Source organism: Zootoca vivipara, chromosome 7 (genome assembly GCF_963506605.1).
Source record: "Zootoca vivipara chromosome 7, rZooViv1.1, whole genome shotgun sequence".
NCBI classification, from domain to species: domain Eukaryota; kingdom Metazoa; phylum Chordata; class Lepidosauria; order Squamata; family Lacertidae; genus Zootoca; species Zootoca vivipara.
The window spans coordinates 9,619,356-9,642,671 of record NC_083282.1 but is presented as its reverse complement, the minus strand read 5'-3'; the positions used below and the strand labels follow the sequence as shown (position 1 = coordinate 9,642,671).

The window sequence follows — 23,316 nt, the reverse complement described above, 5'->3', positions numbered from 1 at the left end:
GCTTTCAAACTGCTAGGTTGGCAGGAGCTGGGATGGGGAGCTCGCCCCGTTGTGGGGATTCGCCGACCTTTTGATCAGCAAGCCCAAGAGGCTCAGTGGTTTAGACCACAGCGCCACCCGCGTCCCATAACCTTTCATAACCTTCAGGGAACATTGCGGCATCAGCTGTTGGGCCAAGGACTCCAAACAAAGGATTCTGGGGCATGCCTTAGAGTGAGGGCAGAGTCGGTGATGCAAGGGCACTCTTGGGATTCTCTCTTGCACACCAAGGACTGGGAGTTGTGCTCACCCAATGTTCCCTTGTGGCTGCACAGTGCAAAGGAAGATCAGCGGCAGCCTTTCAAGGAAGGCCATTGTGGATCTGTTCTCAGTGCAGAACAGGACATAAGATTCCAAACAACTTGGGAAAAAAGTTTGAAAACCACATGGTATGTCGAGAAAGCTGGCATGGCTTGCCATTTAATAATATTTGATAGTTCGCAGGTTATTTAATTGTATTTGATTGATAGAACTGATGATCGATAGAACTATCTGACAGTTCCATCTAATTTGGAGCCTGCATAGTCTGCAAGATTTGGCTGGTCCGCAGATTGGGTGCTTTGGAAAGTAGAGGAATTCAGCTCATATTGCTTCAGACTGCTTTCGTACCTAGAAGAACCCCTCTTTTCATACAAATGGACTACAGAATAGGGAAGACTAAGTAAATCCATTTTTTACTACCCTCCAAAAAGAGGGGGAAAGGTTATAGACATTGATTGATTTCCCTGTGTTAGTCGACCTTCCTCCCCCCTCTTTTTTTTTGGCAGAATTGAATGATATCCTTTCTTTCTGAGAGGATGAAGCCTGTCAAATTCCAGATAAATAACTTGAATTTTTTTGTGTGTGTTGGGCATCTTTGATACATTGGCTTATAATTATTATTTTAATAAACTTTTCTGGCAGAACTGGAAGATAAAAAGCGTTCCGAGAAGATAAAAAGGTAAAGGGACCCCTGACCATTAGGTCCAGTTGTGACCGACTCTGGGGTTGCGGCGCTCATCTCGCGTTACTGGCCGAGGGAGCCGGCGTATAGCTTCCGGGTCATGTGGCCAGCATGACTAAGCCGCTTCTGGCAAACCAGAGCAGCACATGGAAACGCCGTTTACCTTCCCGCTGTTTACCTTCCCTATTTATCTACTTGCACTTTGATGTACTTTCAAACTGCTAGGTTGGCAGAAGCTGGGACCGAACAACAGGAGCTCCTCCCACAGTGGGGATTCGAACCTCCGACCTTCTGATCAGCAAGTCCTAGGCTCTGTGGTTTAACCGACAGCGCCACCTGCGTCCCACATAATTGCCACCAAATTTGAGAAAGATGGCTTTTTCTGCAAGTTTGAGGGTAGTTTTTTAAAGGTGTACCTTAACCTCCCCTATAATGCGAGATGAGTGCGCAACCCCAGAGTCGGTCACAACTGGACCTAATGGTCAGGGGTCCCTTTACCTTTTACTAACCTCCCCTATTCTGGGGGTCAGTTTTATGAAAACATAGAGGTGCTTCTTGGTAAGAAACTTGGAAAATTTCAGATGGACAGGTGCAGGGATTTTTTCGCGCTAGGTATGTTTAGTGGGGTGAGCACTACAAAGGGATTTATTTCCTTCTCCCTTCTGTGGTTTTGTGGGCAATTTATATCCATATACAGTAAAGAAGGCAGCAAAATTTAAGGCGAATGGCTGTAAAGATGAATGAAAAACACTGGTAGGGTGCTTTTAGTGTTCCTGCTCAGCTGAAAACACCGCAGAAAGAAACTTGAAAGTGTTTCATCCCTGGTAGAATAAAATATATTAAAGCGTAGACTGCGCTTTAAAGTTGGGGTGTTTATAAAAGGGATCCCCCCTCCCTGTTTTGTAGGCACTTTGCTGTGTTTTGTGGCTGTGCTACACACACATATACACCCGCACAGTGTTATATTAGTGCTTAGTGCAATCATAAAACCCTGCTTGCCCCCAGAGCACCCCCCCCACACACTATATCCTTTCAGCCAGAGAGCAGGTATCCAACCCACGCTCCGTTTTAGAGCAAGATGCTGAGCTCTTTCCTGGCCTTTATACTGAGCATAAAGGAGAGGAGGCAGTAGAGTGGCAAGCCAGGCTATTATTAAGCTGCCTTTAGCAGGAAGGGGCGCTGTGCCCTTCGCTGCCAGGCAACCGGGGAGAAAGAGCTGGCACAGCTTGATTCAATTTGTGGGGACCCCGTGGAAGCGCAGCAGTGGAGACAGGCAGCTCCCCATTTGTGAGGGGCCTTGAGCATCCTTGGGAGACACGTAGCCGCAAAATGCACTGAAAGCACAGGATCAGCCTCTGTCAAGTCGCTTCAGCATCCCTCCCAAAAGCACTGCGATGGGAAGGAAGTAAGAACCCTGGGAAAGATTCCCCAGTTAAAAGCGAAAGCTGTCCATCACAAAACTACGGCTCCACATTCCCCACCCTTGTGTTTTCCTGATAAAAGCAAACTTGGGAATAAATGTTGCAGTTTTTGCAGATACACTGCCTGCCGCTCTCTCTCTCTCTCTGCCTCCAAATCTCTGAATTAATATGCACAAGGCTTTGAGGGGGATCTAATTTGGTTTGCAACAATTTGGAGGGAGCCCAGTTTGGCTCAGACATCTCCCGAATTTCTCCCAATCAGCTTGATTCAGATCAGGAATTTGTCTACTCTCTCTCTCTGTGTGTGTGTGTCTCTGTGTGTATAATTCTTCTTACAGCATTTGATAGGTATCATGCAATCGTACTTTTCAGTAACTGACAATTTGTGGAATTTCTCACTTCAAACCCAGCAAAATTGAGAGATGGAAAAAAAAGCAGCCTTACCAATGTTAATTAAAAAATTGCACGTTGAAATCCAAGTATTTCATTTAGCATTTTGTACCCTTTTATGTAAACTGTCGAGAGATTGCTTTTTCCGATTAAGTGGCATCTAAAACTTGCTAAGTAACATAAACACTTTGGCGATAAATAGGAGAAGATTCGCTGAATTTCAAATGCTTGTCTGAAAGACAAATTATGTAACCAGGTATGTGAAAATTCACCAGTGAGGTGGAACTCCCTTGTCCAGAGTGTCTGGTGGCCTGAGACTATTTGTAAATCATATGAGCATCTGTGGTGACCATGCAGCTGTAGAGTTTCGCCAGCTCTTCATGCACAACAAAGTTAATGCCAATAGTATTGCAAATAGTATTGCTGACTATGCTTGCCAGGCATCTGTAGTGCAGGTCAGATGGAAGGGGGCTTTTGCCATCTTCATATCCTGAGGTCGAGTGAGTGGAAGAGTAAAGGCAACGTCAGCAGATGACAGAGAGCACATTTCAGGACAACCTGCTCATTGCTCCCTCTTTGGCTTGAAAACACCCAGTGCTGAGTCTGGACAACAAATGGGAGGAAAAAAAAGTTAAGACCAGGACTGAAGACTTCTAGAAAGACGATGAGGTATACACATAAGGGAGACAGAAGCAGCAAAGACTGTATCTCTGGAAGACACTGACGGGACGGGGGGCTCTTGAGCAGAATCCTCAAGATTTCACCCACACTTGATCAAGGTCTAGGAATCTTGTGTGCTTAATGAGAACATCAACTTGGCAAGAGAGATTAAGGTCCCTGGTCACCTGAATAAATAGGACTCTGCCAGGAATTTTTTAAAAAAGGAGAGTTTTATTAGAAGGCCTGTTGGAGCCAAACGCAGCTCAAATGGAAGAAGGTAGGTAGGTCTTGGTCCGAGCAGAGGAGTAACAGGGAAAAGACTGTGAGAGTGGCTGTAAGCAGAAGATCCTTTTGCTTCTCACCGCGAGGTATTAAGGGATTCGTCTATGAAGCTGGTTTAAAGTGCTTCCTTATGCAGAAGTTCAGCACGAGAGGCAGGCGCTCCAGCTTCACGACCTTCAGCCCCGCAGGCCAGGAGAAATACAGCGAACTCCTAAGTGGCAAGGCTAGCGATTGGCGAGGTTACTGGCACAGCGGTGATCTCTCGCCTCTCGTGCTTTGACTCTGAATTGCTCACCAGCCACTGTGAAGCTCTGACGAAAATGAAGCAGAGTCCCGGATGGCAGAATTGGCATGAAGAAGGCACAGCGCTATGGTAAAGCAGCCAGACAACAGCTAAACAGCAGCACACTTTCCAGCTCTGCTCTGGAGGGAAGCGATTCTCATTCTGGCTGTGCAGTTTCAGCATTCCCAACTCCCCACAGGGAGGTTGGGCAGGTGATGTTTGCTCAGGAGGGTCCACAGCAGCTCCATTGGTTAACAGGCAGCCCAGAGCCCCCAATGGCTGGCTTCCCATGCCGCATGCAAGCATTTCCGGGTGCTGGAAAGGAATCCTGCCTTTCTTGAACCTCACAGTGTTCTCCTGCCCACAACTTCACCCAACTGGAGCTGCCCTCTGGGGATGTGGGGTCCGTTCCGTCGTCAGGCTCAAGGAATGTTTAGAAAGGAAGAACAGAAGCAGGGGCGGTCTTGCTATGAAACAGGAGCAGCTGAGATGATTCTACTCAAAGGACAGCAAATCCGGACTGTGACCTTCAGCTTCCAGTGTGGATGTCTCTGCTGTTGAGGGGGCCACGCTGCTCTCGAACTGGCATTCGGGAGGGCTCTTGCCTGCACTCAAGCTGAGTTGGAGTGCCACATTTTCTGGGGAGGGGGGTATTCTGTAAGCAGTGTTTAGCTTAGGCTCCAAATTCTCCTTATAGATGAGATCAGGCACCCCACGGGCCCTGCTGTGGCTGGTCCCAACCTCCTCCAGCGTCAACAAACCAATTTCGCTCCGAGCTGCCTCTTTCCTGGCTTCCCTCTGGAATGCATGATCCTGACTTCTTCCCTCTGGAAAAGAAGCCTCGATGCTACCTACCGACGGCTGGGAGGCAATCAGCATATCTTGGGTGGTCTTCAGAGCTCTTGGGGTGCGCTTCTTGGCAATCTCCGGGGGTGGGTTGAGCCGGGGAATGGCACCGACGGGAGCCTGCCTACAAGCACAAGAAGAAACGGTTAAGAGGGGCACTCAGTGAGAACCGTGCATTACCGAATCCTTTGAAAAGCGTGGCTTGAAACCAATCGCGGCTCACAGCTCTTCGTGTCGCCAGCTTCTTTCTGAGAAACAAGATGGCAACCGCTAATGGCTTCCGTTTCGACCAAAGCTAGAACGCGTAGCAAAGTGAAGCCAGCACTTCACCTACCAGGGCAGCACAGCTTGAAAAGTGGCACAACTTCTCCCAGCTCTTCGAAGGAATACACCTCCTAAGAGCGCAAGGCCCTTGGTTCTTCTTTCACCCCAGGGCTGATGGTGGGGAGTCCAATCCCATCTTCTGCCTACCTGTTGTGGGGCACTGCCTTCTGGTGCACAAGTAAATCAAGTGTAAAGGTACAGTGGTGCCTCGCTAGACGAATCCCATAGGAATGCATTGAAATTTTTTTGATTTTTTTTTTGCCCATAGGAACGCATTAATTGAATTTCAATGCATTCCTATGGGAAACCGCGATTCTCTAGACGAATTTTTCGTAAAACGAATTCGTCTAGCGAGGCAACCTCCACTAGAAAAAACCTTTCGTTAAGTGGAAATTTCGTTAAGCAGGGCATTCGTTAAGCGACACACCACGGTAAAGGTAAAGGACCCCCTGACCAGCGATGGGCAAAATGGCCTAGTACCACTTTCTCGACCTTCTGTTAGCTCAGAGGTAGGCAACGTAAGGCCTGGAGGCCGGATGGGGCCCAATCACCTTCTCAATCCGGCCAGCAGACGGTCTGGGAATCAGTGTGTTTTTACATGAGTAGAATGCGTCTTTTATTTAAAATGCATCTCTGGGCTATTTGTGGGGCATAGGAATTCATTCATTTTTTATATATAAAAAAATATAGTCTGGCCCCTCACAAGGTCTGAAAAAGCCCGCGGTTGAAAAAGATGGTTGAATCCTGTGTTAGCTCACACCTCTGAAAGGTGTGAGCCCCTGGGGGTTGTGAGCTTTGGGAGTTCAGATGTTGTCACGATCCCAGCGCAGCACAGCCAAGAGTCCTCTGGCAGCAAAAAGGTAAAGGTACCCCTGGACCAGGCATAGGCAAACTTGGCCCTCCAGATGATTTGAGACTACAATTCCCATCATCCCTGACCACTGGTCCTGTTAGCTAGGGATCATGGGAGTTGTAGTCCCAAAGCATCTGGAGGGCCGAGTTTGCCTAAGCCTGCCTTGGACGGTTAAGTCTAGTCAAAGGCGACTATGGGGTTGCAGCACTCATCTTGCTTTCAGGCCGAGGGAGCCAACGTTTTTCTGCAGACAGCTTTCTGGGTCATGCAGCCAGCGTGACTAAATCACTTCTGGCGCAATGGAACACCGTGATGGAAACCAGAACGCCCGGAAATGCCGTTTACCTTCCCGCCGGAATGGTACCCATTTATCTACTTGCACTGGCGTGCTTTCAAACTGCTAGGTTGGCAGGAGCTGGGGCAGAGCAACGAGAGCTCAACCCATTGTGCAGATTCAAACCACCCACCTTCCATTCGGCAAGCCCAAGAGGCTTGGTGGTTTAGACCACAGCGCCACCCACATCCCATGCACTCCTATACTACCCCAGGCTACATTACTCCTCATCCTTCTACCCCTATTTCACATTTCATTCAGAAAACATTTGCTTCTGTTCAAACTGTTCTGGGGGTACCTTTTCCCAGCACTCCCCCCTCCCCCCAGCTCACCTAGCAAGCCGCTTTTGTGCACAGGGCATGTTAAGTCAGGTACACTCTTCAGGGCAAAGCTGGGGAGACGTGGCCCAGAGATTGTCAAGAGGGAAAAATTTTCCATGTCCTCTCAGACACTCCTTAACTAAAAGGACCCATTCATGGTGCAAAGCTTTCTCCGGGCAAAGGACCAGGTAGCCAGCTGGCCTTGTGACATCATCTCCTGACCTAACAAACAGCGGCTTCTGGCACCTTGGCCTGACTTTGTAGAGGCTGTTGGCTGGCAAGCGCAAGTTGTGGGGGGAGCCTTTCTATGTGGGTCTGGTGCTGAATCCTCCTCGAGGGGAGATGCGTAGGACAGGCTACACAGATGCAAACGAAAGTGGTTCTGTGTCCTTCATAAGGTATCTCAGCCCCATTGTCCTAATTTATCGCCTCTCGTGAGAAAGGCAGCAATCGGTAGATTAAAATGAGACACAGGCTCTGAGTTCAGGTGGTTTAGACCAGGCTTCCCCAAACTACAGCCCGGGGGCCGGATGCGGCCTGCGGGGCTCATTTATGCAGCCAGTGACAACCCCCGCCGCCTGCTGCAGCCGCCCGCTCTTACCGGCGCAGCACGGCTGCCCACTTCCGGGTCGGAAAAGCGCCGGAAATAGCTTGCACAAACGTCATTTCCGGCGCACTTCCGGGTCGGAAGAGGCCCGTGCGCATGCGCACAAGCTATTTCCGTTGCTTTTCCAGCCCGGACGTGCGCCAGAAATAGCGTGTGCGCATGCGCACCGGCGCTCCCCCGCAATCGGAGCTGCGGGCACCAGCCCGAAGCCGGGTAAGTTTGGGGCCCCCTGGTTTAGACCACAGCGCCACCCACGTCCACCGGCAGAGGGCTCAGGTAAAGTCCCATTCCTATATCCGTGACCTGCGGAAGCTGCAAACAGTGGTGACCACGAATGCCTATGGAGCCCACTTACCATTCCTCCTGGTCCAGTGTGCCTTGCCCACAGGAGAGGGCCGCCCCGGCACGCTCATTCACTTCGGTTACCCCAAAGCTACTGTGGTTGCTGGTCTCTTTCCTGCGTAGCAAGTCGTTGACTTTTGCACCCACCGTCTTGCTCAGGTTCTTGAGGTGCTGGCTGCCCCCGACCCACTCGGGGGGGCCTCGGGGGGAGGATCTGGGGTGAAGGGAGACCGATTTGGCTGCCGGCAGCTTTGTTGCAGCGGTAGTGTTGGAATTCTCAAACGTATTTTGGTTAACTAGAAAAGAAAGAAAATGGCACTCGTGTGAGTGGGACAGGCGCCAGGAAAAGCCCTCTTCACCCAACCTAGCCTGACCAATTGTTTTTCCTACATTGGCTCCCAGTACGTTTCCAAGCACAATTCAAAGTGTTGGTGTTGACCTTTAAAGCCCTAAATGGCCTCGGTCCAGTATACCTGAAGGAGCGTCTCCATCCCCATCGGTCTGCCCGGACACTGAGGTCCAGCGCCGAGGGTCTTCTGGCGGTTCCCTCGCTACGAGAAGCCAAGTTACAGGGAACCAGGCAGAGGGCCTTCTCGGTAGTGGCACCCACCCTGTGGAATGTCCTCCCACTAGAGGTCAAAGAGAACAACAATTACCAGACCTTTAGAAGGCATCTCAAGGCAGCCCTGTTTAGGGAAGCTTTTAATGTTTGATGGATTTCTGTATTTTAGTGTTTTGTTGGAAGCCGCCCAGAGTGACTGGGGGAACCCGGCCAGATGGGCGGGGTATAAATAAATTATTATTATTATTATTATTATTATTATTATTATTATTATTATTATTATTATTATTTCCATGTGCATTTGTTATCTATTAAATGAATGAATTTCTTCCCATAAAACACAAAGCGAATTAACAATCCATGTGCATCAATAACCAAAGCATATTTTAAAACAACTTCAAGTCCAATATAAACACAAGATGGGGTGAAAATCTTCCATTAAGATGCTTCTTGGAAAAGCGAGTTCTTCAGATCACTCTCCTTCCCAGGCTGAGAGGCAAAAACAGGTTATTTATTGAGACAGTGTTAAAAGTTGCACGGGGTGGAGAAATGGAGAATTTCTGAAACAACAATGGGATATTAGCTCCGCCCAAGGCATGATGGGGAGCAGCAACAACCGGGAAAAGATAGACATATTTTACAAGGACAGGAAGAAACACCACAGACAGAATAATTGCCACACACAGGAAGAACAAGGATATACTTTGAGTGCCTCACTTGTAGTTTTTATAAACCATTTAATGTGTCAATATGAATGGATGATGTTAATACAGTATCATAGTTGTTGTATAAGGGATTATTTTGACCGGAGTGTAATTGAAATTAATAAGATTTTGGAATGCAGAAATAAATCATCAAATCATCAAATCTAGCATGCGGGGGTTACCTAAATGATTGCCTACCTAGGCAGTTACCTTTCCACAAGGGCCAACATTGATGCAGCCACCACCTAACAAGGAGAGCAGTGTGCTGAAGCCCACTTCAGCTCAATGGGCTTCTGCAGCACCACAAATCCAACTCAATGGTGTAGCATTTGAAAATGTCCATCACTTCTACCTCGACAGTTCTCTTTCCACGAGGGCCGACATTGATGCTGAAATCCAGCATCGCCTGAGCTCTGCGAGTGCGGCTTTCTCCCGATTAAAGTGCAGAGTGTTTGAGGACCGCAACATTCGCAGGGAAAACAAAATGCTTGTTTACAAAGCTATTGTACTACCAACCTTACTATATGCTTGTGAAACTTATAAACGCCATCTCCAACTCCTCGAAAGATTCCATCAACGGTGTCTCCGAAAATTTTTACACATCACTTGGGAAGACAGGCGAACTAATATTAGTGTACTGGAAGAAGCAAAGATCACCAGTGTTGAAGCAATGATTCTTCAACATCAACTTCGTTGGACTGATCATGTTGTTCGGATGCCTGATTATCATCTTCCAAAGCAACTACTCTATACCGAACTTAAAAATGGAAAGTGTAATGCTGGTGGTCAACAAAAGAGGTTCAAAGACTCTCTCAAGGCAAATCTTAAAAAATGTAGTATAAACACTGATAAATGGGAAACACTGGCCTGCAAGCGCTCCAGTTGGAGAACAGCCTTTACCAAAGGTGTCATGGGCTTTGAAGAAACTCGAACTCAGGATGAAAGGAAGAAATGTGCTAAGAGGAAGGCACGCTTGGCAAATCCACACTGTGATCAACTCCCGCCTGGAAACCAATGTCCCCACTGTGGAAGGACGTGTGGATCCAGAATTGGCCTCCACAGTCACTTACGGACCCATTGTTAAAATCATGTTTATGGAAGACAATCTTACTCGGCTACGAGTGATTGCCAAAGAAGAAAAAGACCTAAATGATATAATTTGGTATCTGAATGATTGGTATTAGTAATTGTATTACAATTTGGCATTGTTATAATGAGGCTATTATTGGATTGTAATTGAAAACGAACAAAAATAATATGTAAGAAAGGGAAAGCGAGTTCTTCAACAGACACCGAAATGATAACCGAGATGGTGGTTGCCTGAAATGTGGCATAAGATAGAAGCCCATTTCTACTTCGGCATGGAGCTCCTAGTAAATTGGTATCTGCAGGAGGCCTTTTCTTGAGGAACATGGGTATCAGGGGTGAGACAACTTTAAGCTATACTGGTCTCAAGCCACACAGAGCCTGTAACACTAACACCAGCCCTCCGAACCTAGCCGGAAGCTAATTGAAAGCCGCTGCAATTTTTTCAGCAAGACATATAACGTCGTCATAATATTCTGCCCCAGTGAGCAGCCACATCATTGAATTTTGCAGCAACTGCAGCTTCTGGGCCCCAGGTAGAGCAGACTGCAGCGATTCAACATGGAGATTATCACTGCGTGGATGTCCATGGCGAGGCTCTCCCAGTCTAGAAATGGCCATCGCTGACTCAATTGCCAAAGGAAGAAAGCCAGGATTGGCTTTCCTCACCAGGGACACAAGGAAAGGTGTACATTTAATAAATCAAGTTCCCCAAAGGGCAGAGACTCTGTTCAGCCAATTAAAAAACTCAAACTTTCTCAGTTTTATGTCCTAGGACACTTCTGGTACATAGGCTTTCCTGCTTCCTTAGGAAGCAGGCTAATAAATATCTGCTTTCCTTTGGACCCCATTGGTGAGGCCGAGAGGTGGGTCTTGTCCTCTGGGCAGCCCATACCTCTTCACATACCTCTGCCCAGGCTTGCGCCCTGGAGAGGCCACTTCACCCCCCCCCCCCGAGGCGCACTCCATTGTCTCTCAAGACAAATGGATGCCAACGACAATTTACTCCATTTCGACACTTCGCTAGCGATTCGTTTACTCGCCCTTTTTCTCTTTCCGCCTGGTTCATTTCCCCTTCCCTTTTCAGCTCACTTGGCTGGTTGCTTTTTGGCGCTTATTTTACCTCTCATTCCATTTCTGCATGTTGGTTTCAATTTCTCCGGATGTTATATTTCCCATTACCCTTCTTCCATCGTTTCTTTCCCCTCTTCATGAGTATTCTCAACCTCTCTTGAACTTTTTCACACCTCGTCTTGGCCATTTCCCTCTTTTGCTTACTCCTATTCAAAATTTGGCCAACGATCTCCTTGAGAGCGCATGTCATTGTGACCACATTTCCCCTCTTTCCTTCGACTCCCCATTTTCCTTTCAGATTCGCTTCAAGCTCTCATTATCTTTTAAATGTCTCTTCTCCATTTTTTCCTCTCTTCTCCCACATTCTGACTTAAATCTACTTGTCAAGCCAAATATTTTCACCTCAGTTTTTGCCTCCTCCCCCTTCTCCCTGGTTATACCGTATTGTTTTTGTAATACTCTTCTCATCCGCAATTAAGCCACTTCAATAACTTCATTAAAAAAATTATTGCAAGGCATCTCTTTAGCTGAGATTTTCCTGGCAAATCATCCTGCCTTATCCTCTTCTGCTTGTGTTTCCTGAGCCTGAGCTCAGAGCCTGTGTCTCATTTTAATCCACCAACTGCGGCCTTTCTCATGAGAGGCGATAAATTAGGACGATGTTTGCATCTGTGTGTCCTACGCATCTCTCCCCTCGAGGAGGATTCAGCACCAGACCCACATAGAAAGGCTCCCCCCACAACTTGCGCTTGCCAGCCAACAGCCTCTACAAAGTCAAGCCAAGGTGCCAGAAGCCGCTGTTTGTTAGGTCAGGAGATGATGTCACAAGGCCAGCTGGCTACCTGGTCCTTTGCCCGGAGAAAGCTTTGCACCATGAATGGGTCCTTTTAGTTAAGGAGTGTCTGAGGGGACATGGAAAATTTTTCCCTCTTGACAATCTCTGGGCCACGTCTCCCCAGCTTTGCCCTGAAGAGTGTACCTGACTTAACATGCCCCGTGCACAAAAGCAGCTTGCCAGGTGAGCTGGAGGGGGAGGGGGGAGTGCTGGGAAAAGGTACCCCCAGAACAGTGTGAATAGAAGCAAATGTTTTCTGAATGAAATGTGAAATACTGTAGGGGTAGAAGGATGAGGAGTAACGTACCCTGGGGTAGTATAGGAATGCTTGGGACGTGGGTGGCGCTGTGGTCTAAACCACCAAGCCTCTTGGGCTTGCCGAACGGAAGGTGGGCGGTTTGAATCCGCACAACAGGGTGAGCTCCCATTGCTCTGTCCCAGCTCCTGCCCAACTAGCAGTTTGAAAGCACACCAGTACAAGTAGATAAATAGGTATTGCTGTGGTGGGAAAGTAAACGGCGTTTCTGTGCACTCTGGCTTCTGTCACAACGTGCTGTTGCACTGGAAGTGGTTTAGGCCTGCTGGCCACACGACCCGGAAAGCTGTCTGCGGACAAACCCCAGCTACCTTGGCCTGAAAGCAAGATGAGCACCGCAACCTCATAGTTGCCTTTTGCTGGACTTAACCGTCCAGGGGTCCTTTCACCAGGGGCGGAAGAAGAGGGGGCGGTCCAACCCAGGTGTCACCACTGAGGGGGGGTGTGACAAAATGCCAGGCGACACTCACCACGGGGCCTGCAGTGCGCCCACAGGCTCCATGCTGCCCCAAACGGTCCCGCTGTAGGGCGGCTGAGTGGGAGGGAGGAGGCAGGCAGACTCCTCGGAGGCCTTGCGGAGCATCCTGCCCCAGCTGGCCCTGCCCCACGGGTGGCTGGCCCCGCCCCTGGGCGCAGGGCAAGCACGCCGCCCCAGGCACCTGATTGGCTTGCTCCGCCGCTGCCTTTAACCTTTTAGCTTACCACGACAACCAGCACACAGTGCTGGCCAGGTCTGAGAAAGGCACAAGGAGCCCCTTGGCTGCTCACTCCCCCTTTCCTTTTGCCAGACTGCCTCCTCGCGGAACTGCAGAGCGGGGAGCCTCCACAGCAGAGCTGCACCATCTACCGCCCCTGGTATTCCCCGTACAGCTACTTTGTGTGTATGGACCAAGACAGCCAAACTGAAGCTTGTGGTTTCCCAGGGACACTGAGATGCAGTAGCCAAGAAGTCCCAGCGGACACTGGGCCTGCCGGAGACAACGTGGACAGTGGCTCCTCTTCCTCCGGCTCCCTGGAGGAAACATATCCCCAAGAGAGCAGCGGCAGCAGCAGCAGCAAGACCACGGACTGCATCACTTCCCAGGACATCCTCTTGGCTTCCGAGTGGCGGCCCCCGCAGCAGCATGGGTGCCAATGCGTGGCCTGCTGCCGAATGTTCCCCACTTTGCGCTCGCTCAAAGCCCACATCAAACGCGGAGCCCAGGAGGGCTTCAGCTGCCGGGTCTATTACCACAAACTCAAAGCCCTGTGGGGGAAGGAGCGCAAGTGGCGCCCCTGTCGCCGCCCGCCGGGCATCCGCAAAATGCTCAAATAGCAATGTCCGTCTGCGAGAGGCGCCGCGGCCACCGGCCGCCCGTCCTCTCCCCCAAAGCCAAATAATAAAGCAAGTTATTGATGCGACTTAAGAGCAAGCTCGCTGTTCCGCCACAGCTCCACTCCCTTCCTCGCCTGGGGTGTCTGTTCCCAAAAGGGAGAAGGCTCTTTCAAGACCTCCTCCTCCTCCCGGAGCTTGCCCCTCACGGTTATTTCCACAGCTGATGCTGCTCAAACTTTGGTGCTAGCAGAGGCCTGTCTGCAACTCGTCTCTCCCTGCCCTGAAACATCCCCACCGCTGCCCGGATGGTAACTGTTTACTAAGGCTCCTGTGTTTCTCTTGCACGGTCACCAAGACAAGCGAGGATGGCAAGGCTGGCTAGAATCATGCCAGGAGCCTCTTCCTGGCACCTTCAGGGTGCCTGGCTGCTATGGAAGGGCAGGCAGTCGCTCCAGCTGGAGACACAGCAAGGGCTTTGGCCTTCAACTGGCCCTTTGCCTGCCCTCATTGTGGGACTAGAGTAGGCCTGGCCCTGCATGGCAGTAGAGGCTGCAGTCCTGCCAGTTACATGCGGCACATGCATGCTTCAACCCCAGCCCCGTACCATCAATAGCTCTGGAAGAGGCTCGGAGCAGACGCCAAGTGTTTAAGGCTGGCAATCGGAGAAGTGCCCTCATCTCCGGCTTCTGAAACACGTTTTAGAAAGGAAATTTCAGGCAAGAGAAGTGGGAAGGTAGCAGAAAAATAAACTGGGCCAGCTGCATAATTTCTTGTGCACCTGGCTGGTTCCCTTAGGGTAAAGTGCACAGAGCACTTTATTTAGAACGTGTCTAGTCTAAACAGGAATAGGAATGGCAATAGGAAGGAGGACGGGCACTTAGCGAGGAACAATGCAGGGGCACAGAAAGTGCAGAAATCATATGCTGGGCAGGCAGCGCCCAGAAGTCAGTGGCTGTGGAGGGTTTGGAAGAAAATTCTGGGTTGCTGGCTATAGGATGGAACCTCCAAGGTATCGTTTTGGAAATGTTCCCTGTATTGGGCCGCCATTAATGATCCTTAAATGGTTAAGAAAGAAGACAGAGACAGCAGTTATAAATGGGTAAGTTTCCACAATAGAAGAAGGATCTGTCCTGAGAGTGATGCTATTTGATTTATTCTTAAAGGACCTAGAAATGGGGTGAGCAGCAAGATGGCCATGTTTGAAGAGGACACTGGATTATTTACTAAAATGGTGAAAATTCAAACAGATTAGAGAGGTCCTTTCAGAGCTGCTACAAACATTGTGTACGACGGAAAACAAAATGAAAATTGAGATCCAGTGGCAGGACCCATACATTGGGGCTTCACCCCCTAGCTTCAAATGGAAGCTTTGCAAGCGGCTAGGGAAAAAAGTCCTAGAGGAATGCTCAATGAGTCTGTTGACTGTATACTGAGGTGGTAAAATGGGGGGGGTGGAGGTGGGAGATCTATAAATCAGGGGTAGCCAATCTGGTGCTTCCACCCACATTCTTGGGCCCCCAACTCCCATCTGCCCCAGCCAGCCTGGTCCGGGGTTCTCCAAGAGAGGGAAGGTATGGGGTCCCTTCCAGTTCAGTCCTGGTCCTGTCGTGGTTGCAGCATCTGCAAAGGATTTTGGTGTTTTGGAAAAAATGTGTAGCAAGGGGGCAATTACAATGATCGGGGGACAGGAGCAGTTTACCTATGGAGAAGGACTAAAGGGGGACAGGGACCATTTAGTGCAGGGGGAAAACACCTTGCTACCACCCTCACACAGGGGCGCGGGTGGTGCTGTGATCTAAACCACTGAGGGTTTTGGGCTTGCCGATCAGAAGGTCGGCGGTTCGAATCCCTGTGACGGGGTGAGCTCCCGTTGCTTGGTCCCAGCTCCTGCCAACCTAGCAGTTAGAAAGCACGTCAAAGCGCAAGTAGATAAATAGGTACCACTCCAAGTGGGAAGGTAAATGCCGTTTCCGTGTGCTGCTCTGGTTTTCCAGAAGCGGCTTTGTCATGCTGGCTACATAACCTGGAAGCTGTACGCCGGCTCCCTCGGCCAATAACGCGAGATGAGCACACAACCCCAGAGTCGGTCACGACTGGACCTAATGGTTAGGGGTCCCTTTACCTTCTTATCTTCTCGGAAGGGACTATACTAGGCCTGGAAATTCCATCCAGTTCTGCCAGAAAAGTTTATTAAAATAATAATTATAAGCCAATGTATCAAAGATGCCCCCTCAGCCAGTACTGGCTCCCTCGGCCAGTAAAGCGAGATGAGCGCCGCAACCCCAGTGTCATCTGCGACTGGACCTAACGGCCAGGGGTCCCTTTACCTTTACCTTACCACCCTCACATTTAGCAGGTGTGGGGGAATGGATTCTGTGCCTATCCCGAGGGATGGGGCAGAGTTCTTCCACACGAGGGGGAACACGGCCCAGCCAGGTCTGTCCCCCCCGCCCCTGCTCCCAGTGTGAAGGAGCAATGTCTGCGTAGAGACTGGCTTGGGCCCAGGTTGTGTGAAGGACTTGCATCTTCCACATGGACCTTCCTGAGCTCTGAGATCTTTGGGGAAGGCCGTTCTTTCTGCCCCTAGACCTTTGCAGGCCTGCTTGCTGGGGCTGCGGGAGAGAAGGGCCTTCTCGGTGGTGTCAACTTCGGAACTCCCTGTCTAGAGGAGCCCCCCTTGTTGTCCTTCTGTCAGCTGGCGAAGACCATGTTGTTCCGGCAGCTGGGCTAAGTAGGGTGGCCTGACCCCCTCGTGCCATCATTTAAAAGGCTGCTTTGGTTCCTGCTTTTTCCTCCCAGTGTCTCTCTCCCTTTGCTATTCCTCAGAGCCTCTGGAGGAGTGCCAGTCGCAACCGCTCTCCCGCAGCTACTCCTCGGACACATGCAAAGCGCCTAATACCTACTGCGGGAAGGCAAATGGGTCAAGTGACGTCCTTCGACAGCAGCTTTTACTAAAACTCTTGGATCATTGTGCTGAATTTTCACTGGTCAGTCAGCGTCTCCAAGGCACAGCATTCCGGCTACTTACAAGTCTGGCCTTTTCACAGGGTTCCCCCACCTAGGAGTGTATAGTCGTAGAGGCGGGTGTGCATTTTGCTAATAAAAGAAGAACAATCAGTACAGCTCCCCAGCCGCATTTGGTGAGGATGTTGGGAACAGCCCAAGCACCATAATTCCGGACATTACTGCACGCCTCAAGGCACAGCTGCCCGAGGGCTCATCTAGACTTCCTTTTATGCCGCATTTCTAGGTACAGGCCTGCACTGTGTCCGAGAGCCCTCACCCACTTTTTAGCCTCAGCACTTGCCTTGCAAAAATCTGCTCTTTACTGCTAAATTGGAGCAAACAGCAATCCAGGGAAACCTCAATTTTCTGTTTGTTCCAATTCAGCACTAAAAAGTGGGTTTTTGCGGTGGTGTTGGGGAGGGGGAGTGCTCAGACTTGGACCTGGAAAGCACAGACCTGCTCCTAGAAAGTGTGGGGCGGAAAGCCCTGACTCACTAGTCGAAAGGTTTATGGCTCTTTTTCCTTGGCTGACGAAGCAGCAAGAGACTTGGAAGTGCCAGTAGGTTTAGACTGCTAAGATGCCACCGGGGCAATTCTTTCCACCCTAACCTTCTGCCCCATTAGGTCTGACCGTCTGGCAGCACCGGTGCAATGCCTGCCTGGCACAGCTGTTCTCTGCAAACCGCTGCTCTTTTTTTGGGGGGGGGGGAAGATACAGGATTTGGTCTCTTCAGCCTTTGGTTGTACACAACCTGCCTTGGGACCTGCCAGTGTTAGCCACAGATTTTCACATGACCTTTTCTCTTTTCCAAACTCGGGCTGTTAAATTTGGGTCGCTGTTCTCCAGCTGAAGGTTGCTGTGCTACTCCTCGTAAGGAAACCCTGAACAAACCAGCCATCTTTTTGTATAACACTGGAGAGGTGATGGAGAAGAAAGGAGGGAAGTGCGAAAAGATACGAGGAAAGCAAAGGAAGCAGAAACGACAGTTCAGCTTTAGAAATAAAGATGATTTATTTAGCAAAAGCCAAGAAGCTCTAACACCACTGCCCGGGGTTTAAGTGCACTTACAGAGAAAGAAATTCCATAACATCCACCACTGCTTTTGCAAAAGGAGAGAAGGAAAAATGCAGAGGAAAACAGGCTTTATGAAGGAACCATCTGTGGAACGCCAGGAGATTCAGAAAGGCCTTCCTCCGGAGAGTGCCCTCGAAGCAGTCTGGGCTGCTGGGAGAGAGATCTACCCCATGACCTAGCCAAAGGGGCACTGCCAAGGCGAGCAGGTGCCTTCCTTTTCCAATGGCATTTTCTTGCCTGAGGCACCTGCCAATGTTGCTGGGCATGCTGGCACTTCTGGCTGTGGCTGCTCCATAGCAGGCGCTTTCCTGCCCTTACAACCGACACACACCCATTCCGCCTCTAAAGCATTCATTTGGCACAGTCCAGCTCACCCCACCCCCACTTTCATGCCTCCCTCCCGTCTTCAGCAAGGCCTTGGGATATCAGGGCCTGACCTAGGTCAGGAGAGCAGCAGCCCAGCCCCTTCACTGCTCTTGCCAAAACACAGAAGTATCTCGGATGCTCCCTTCCTCTTCCTGAACAATACTAGCAGGATTACGGCCTCCCTCCCAGTTCACCCCAAAGGCACTTTCTCCCTGAGCTGCGTCCCTGAAAGCCCAAGCTGCTGGGCAACCAATGGGCCTGACTTCTTCAGGGGAGATAATTTGACTTCAAACTCGCTGGGTTAAGAAGAGAAGAAGAGTTTGGATTTGATATCCCGCTTTACCCTAAGGAGTTTCAAAGCGGCTAACAATCTCCTTTCCCTTCCTCCCCCACAACAAACACTCTGTGAGGTGAGTGAGGCTGAGAGACTTCAGAGAAGTGTGACTAGCCCAAGGTCACCCAGCAGCTGCATGTGGAGGAGTGGGGAAGCAAACCCGGTTCACCAGATTACCGCTTTTAACCCCTACAACACACTGGCTCTTAAGTGGCAGACATAAACTAGCTCCAGATGTAACAATCCTGGTCAGATAAACCGTGGCTTCTCAACCTAAGACCGAGCCATGTGCCGTTTCCCTCTTGCAGGAAACAGTAGCTTAAGGGCCCCCCTCCCTCCAAACCTGGATATGCCACAGGAAACCAAGAAAGCTTTGCTGAAGTTGCGCAAGAGAGGGGAAGGGACGCAGCTTGTTCAATGGCTTTTGTCGCATTTGCATTGCTTCATCTGAACCAGGGGTGGAAAGAAAGGGTGGAGAGCAGCCACAAAAGAAAGGTCTCGCCTTGCAGACGCAGGTGGAATCCTGTGGACGTTATGTGAAAACTGCCTTCCCCAATTCTATTTTCAGTAGTTTTGCATAACAATCACCCACGGAATAAAAACAAAAACAAATAATCCAATTTGCTTAATGAGAAAGAACTGCACATCAGTTAAACGCAACATGCCTCCCTGTGCAGCCGTCCCTCTCCCCTCTCTCCCTGTTCATTCCTCCAACTACATCCCATGACCCTTGTTTGCAAGCAGATCCTTGGGAGGATTTGCAGAACGCCCTGGCAAATATTAATAGGAAATCTTCCTTTGGTGCCTGCCTTATGCTCCCCAACAGGGAAGGCCAGAAGCGATCGTTCCTCACAAGCCTAGGGAATGGCCTGCAAATTAAATAACGGCAAAAGTCTGCAGCGGCAGCAGGAGAATAGCACAAAATTCGAGCTATGGAAATGGTCAAAACTGAGCAAAAGCCCAACAATCCCAGAATGTTTCTGAGCACATGATGCTTCTTCAAGGCAGTATTAAGAGGGCAGCAGACCCTTGCTGTAGCTTCTGGTCTGGGTAAGAGCTAGAAGGAAGAGGGGGCACTGATGCTTCTTCTAGCTGCCAGTCATAATATGGGCCAGTCCTCAGAGATTGAAATAATAATAATAATAATAATAATAATAATAATAATAATAATAATAATAATATATTTATACCCTGCCCATCTGGCCGGGTCTCCCCAGCCACTCTGGGCGGCTTCCAACAGAAGAATAAAACACAACAATCTATTAAACATTAAAAGCCTCCCTGAACAGGGCTGCCTTCAGATGTCTTCTAAAAGTCTGGTAGTTGTTTTCCTTTTTGACATCTGTTGGGAGGGCGTTCCACAGGGCAGGCGCCACCACCGAGAAGGCCCTCTGCCTGGTCCCCTGCAACTTGGCTTCTCGCAACGAGGGAACCGCCAGAAGGCCCTCGGTGCTGGACCTCAGTGTCCCGGCAGAATGATGGAGGTGGAGACGCTCTTTCTGGTATACTGGACCGAGGCCATTTAGGGCTTTAAAGGTCAGCACCAACACTTTGAATGCATCTGCTGTCTCGCACAACCGAGTTCTAGTTCAGTTTATGCTGCGCAGGGACCCTTAAGAAGCCGCCCTGTTATTTTACTCAACAGCTCCCTGAAAGTGAGAAGTCCGTTTTGCAAAACGTATTCTGAACACAGAAGCTCCTTTAGGATTCTTTTGTGTCTTAAGTTAAAACTAAAAAACCTGGACCTCTCTCGCTTGCGGTATGCCGCTCACCCTATCCCTCAAAAAGCCACAAAAGAGAAAGCGGGACAGGAAAGGCCATGTCCCACGTGGGGAAGACAACCTGGGTAACGGAAGGCCAGGGCTGAGATGCTGCTTCCCAAAGGACGGTCAGAACACGGAGCCAATGGAATGCTTAACTACTGATGACTCCAAACGTTGCCCGAGTGCATCTCAGAGAACAAATAATAACGCTTGCCTCCATACAAAACATGCATTGCAACCCCCCAAAAGTTCTTCTCTGGCTCAGGTTCAAATCCAAGCTAGAGAGGAACATATGTAGTCTTTCCTCTGCCTCTCACCCACCCATTCCGCACCCTTGGAATTTACTTAGAAAGAACTGAGCCACTTTCTGAGTTTAGACAAAGAAACTCTAACTTTTCCGGTGCCCAGTTCCAAGCACAACTGTAGCTCTGACTCGCCAAAGAGATTTTTGGGACGAACGCAGAGGCAGCCTGAGCTTTCAGACATATAGGCCTCCTTTGTGGAGTTGCTTCCATAAGGAACCAGCCCCTGTGTTCCTGCAGTTATACGCTCAGAGGACTAAGGTGCCAGAGTTACGACCAAAGAGTACGACTTATGCTTCTGGAACTGAGGCTGCCGCGTCAATAATTTCTACGGGATTCAAAAACTGTGGAAGTTCTCAGGTCCGCCAGTTCTAACACAAATTCCAACCAAGGTTCGATCATTTATCCACAGACAACCCATGAATTAATTGAACTGTTTCTTTCAGAGGTTCGCAGAAACATAAGGCTATTGGTCCTGTCTGGAAGCTGACTAGGGATAATCCTAAATATGGAAGGAAGGCAGCAAGGGAGGAGGAGAGGAAATCCCCCTGCAGGGCTATTGCAGATGCGACTTAGTAGCCGAAGCTAACCCACTAGGTACAAAAAAAGGCCCTTCTGAATTCTGCCATCTGTATGCATGATGCAAAAGAGGCAAACTTGCAGGTCCTTGCTAGATTTGCATAATTTATCCAGCTTCTAATACGTCTTTTGGGGAGAGGGGGGGAAGTGTTATGAAGCAACACCTGGACACTGCACACACTCACTGCTGGCTTTTTAAGGTTTCCCCAGGAACTGCCGACACTCTTTCACAACCACCTTTTCAGCTTTTCTAAAAGGAAGATAAGGATCCTCAAGATGCTGTCATTTGCACCCAGTACCGCTTTTGGGTGGTGCAATGCGGCACTTAAACAAATGAAAACAATTCCTGAGACCTTTGGGCATCCCGGAAAGCGGCTATTGCCTTCAGGAGGAAAACCGTCACCCTCCTCCCGACTTTCAGGTACCAAGACACAGAAAAACAGAGAAGCAGGCTTTCCCCGGCCTGTTTGCAAGGAGGCCTGAGCCCCCCCCCTCTCCTCCCCTGTCGCTTGCCACGGGCCTGAGATCTCTGCCTCCTCTTAAATGGCAACCTCTTCATCCAAGCTATCTCCCAGGCCCTGCTTGTTGAGGACACTGAGCAGGCGAAGCGCTTCCTCCTGGCCCCACGAGTCCCACTCCTCGCTGTCGTCCGTGTTGGACTCGTACTCTGAGGCGATCCCCGACTCACGGAACTTGAGGAGCTCCAAGCTGCCCAAGGGAGGGCCGTCGCTGGGGAGGAAGCAGAAACATTCCAGCTTCGCCAGGCAGTTGCTCCTACCTAAAGGACTGGCCAGGGGATCGGCAGCGTTGGAGAAGCTGGGGTGGAGCTGGAGCGGGCGAGTGTCCTCGGGCATAGGGGTGCTGGGGTCGCACAGAACGGGCAGCCCGCCGGGGCGGAAGGTGATTTCCAGCAAGCTGTCCTGAGAGCCTCCTGAAAGACAAAAAGAGAGAAGGAGGAGTGTCATGTCCTTTATCCAGTCTGCCTGATGTGAGAGAGGGAGGCTCAGGCCTCAGATCCTCTAGGTTGGCAGCAAATGCCGTGTAAAAAAAGGTAAAGGGCCCCATGGCGGTTAAGTCCAGTCAAAGGCGACTCTGGGGTTGCGGCGTTCGTCTCGCTTTCAGGCCGAGGGAGCCCGCGTTTGTCCACAGACAGCTTTCCGGGTCACGTGGCCAGACTAAACAAGGCCGAGGGGGATCTTGCGGCCTGGGCAGCCCAAGACCTCCAGACACACTGCCCAGGCTTGTGCCCCAGGGAGGTCATTCTGGTGCTGCTAACCAAACAAAAGCAACGCAGGAGGCAGCAGTGATACATTACCGGTCTCTGCAGCCACAGCAGGCGCTGTGATTCTCCAGTGCGGTGGTACCTCTGCTTATGAATAACTCTACTTACGAATTTTTCTACTTACGAACAGAGCTCCGTCCGCCATCTTGGATGCGGTTTAGATAGGATTTTTTCTACTTACGAATTTTTAGATAGGGTTGCTTCTACTTACGAATTTTTTTCTCCCAATGCATTCCTATGGGATTCGACTTACAATTTTTTTCGACTTACAAATGTGTGTTCGGAACGCATTAAATTCATAAGTAGAGGTACCACTGTGGTTTGCCTTTTCCCCTGGAGGCACAACCCAGTTTCTTTTGAGACAGTCTGATGCCAACAACAATTGATTTCTTAATCACATATAATAGGAGTTTTGCTTTATTTGTGATGTTTAGCTTATTTGTATTTGTTGTTTTGTTAGCAGTGTTTTATACATTCTAATGGACTGGTCATGTTGTACAGATGCCTGATTATCGTCTTCCAAAGCAACCACTCTGTTCCAAACTTAAAAATGGAAAGCATAAGGCAACAGAAGAGATTGAAAGACTCTCTCAAGGCAACTCTAAAAAAAAGGAGTATAAACACTGACAATTGGGAAACACTGGCCTGCGAGCGCCCCAATTGGAGAACAGCCTTTACCAAAGGTGTCATGGGCTTTGAAGACGCTTGAACTCAGGACAAAAGGGAGAAACGTGCTAAGAGGAAGGCACGCTTGGCAAATCCACACCATGATCAACTCCCACCCGGAAACCTACGTCCCCGCTGTGGCTGGACGTGTGGATCCAGAACTCACTGTTAAAACCGTGTTTATAGAAGACAGTCTTACTCAGCTACGGGGATTTGCCAGAGAAGAAGATACATTCTAATTGTTTCACTGATTATTTGTTAATTATCCTACATGATATATCTTGTATTTGTGATGTTCTATCACGTTATTATTATTGATTGTTTGTAAGCCGCTTTGGGATTTATTTGAATGAAAAGCAGCAGAGAAATATTACAAATCAAATGAGGAGGTGGGTGGTCTCAAAACA

The 23,316-nt window shown here is 49.6% G+C and overlaps 3 protein-coding genes across 3 annotated transcripts in view; 1 reads left to right on the top strand and 2 right to left on the bottom strand.

Annotated features, from left to right (window-relative positions):
* Window positions 1-4,513: 4,513 nt before the first annotated feature.
* Window positions 4,514-10,617, bottom strand: C7H1orf226 (chromosome 7 C1orf226 homolog). The gene is made up of 3 exons (XM_060277448.1): window positions 10,452-10,617; window positions 7,658-7,940; window positions 4,514-4,988 (listed from the first exon to the last, which is right to left on the bottom strand). Exons 1-3 carry the CDS (start codon window positions 10,615-10,617, stop codon window positions 4,514-4,516), a joined length of 924 nt encoding a protein of 307 aa, XP_060133431.1.
* The window catches only part of NOS1AP (nitric oxide synthase 1 adaptor protein), a 49,619-nt gene continuing 35,848 nt past the window's right edge, over window positions 9,546-23,316 (bottom strand). Inside the window, exon 10 of the mRNA XM_035123416.2 lies at window positions 9,546-21,892. Within this exon, the coding sequence (XP_034979307.2) occupies window positions 21,501-21,892 (392 nt within the window). The 3' untranslated portion in view covers window positions 9,546-21,500. The remainder of the gene's footprint in view (window positions 21,893-23,316) is intronic.
* SPATA46 (spermatogenesis associated 46) lies at window positions 11,983-13,536 on the top strand. Its single transcript, XM_035123563.1, has 2 exons — window positions 11,983-12,088; window positions 13,010-13,536. Exons 1-2 carry the CDS (start codon window positions 11,983-11,985, stop codon window positions 13,534-13,536), a joined length of 633 nt encoding a protein of 210 aa, XP_034979454.1.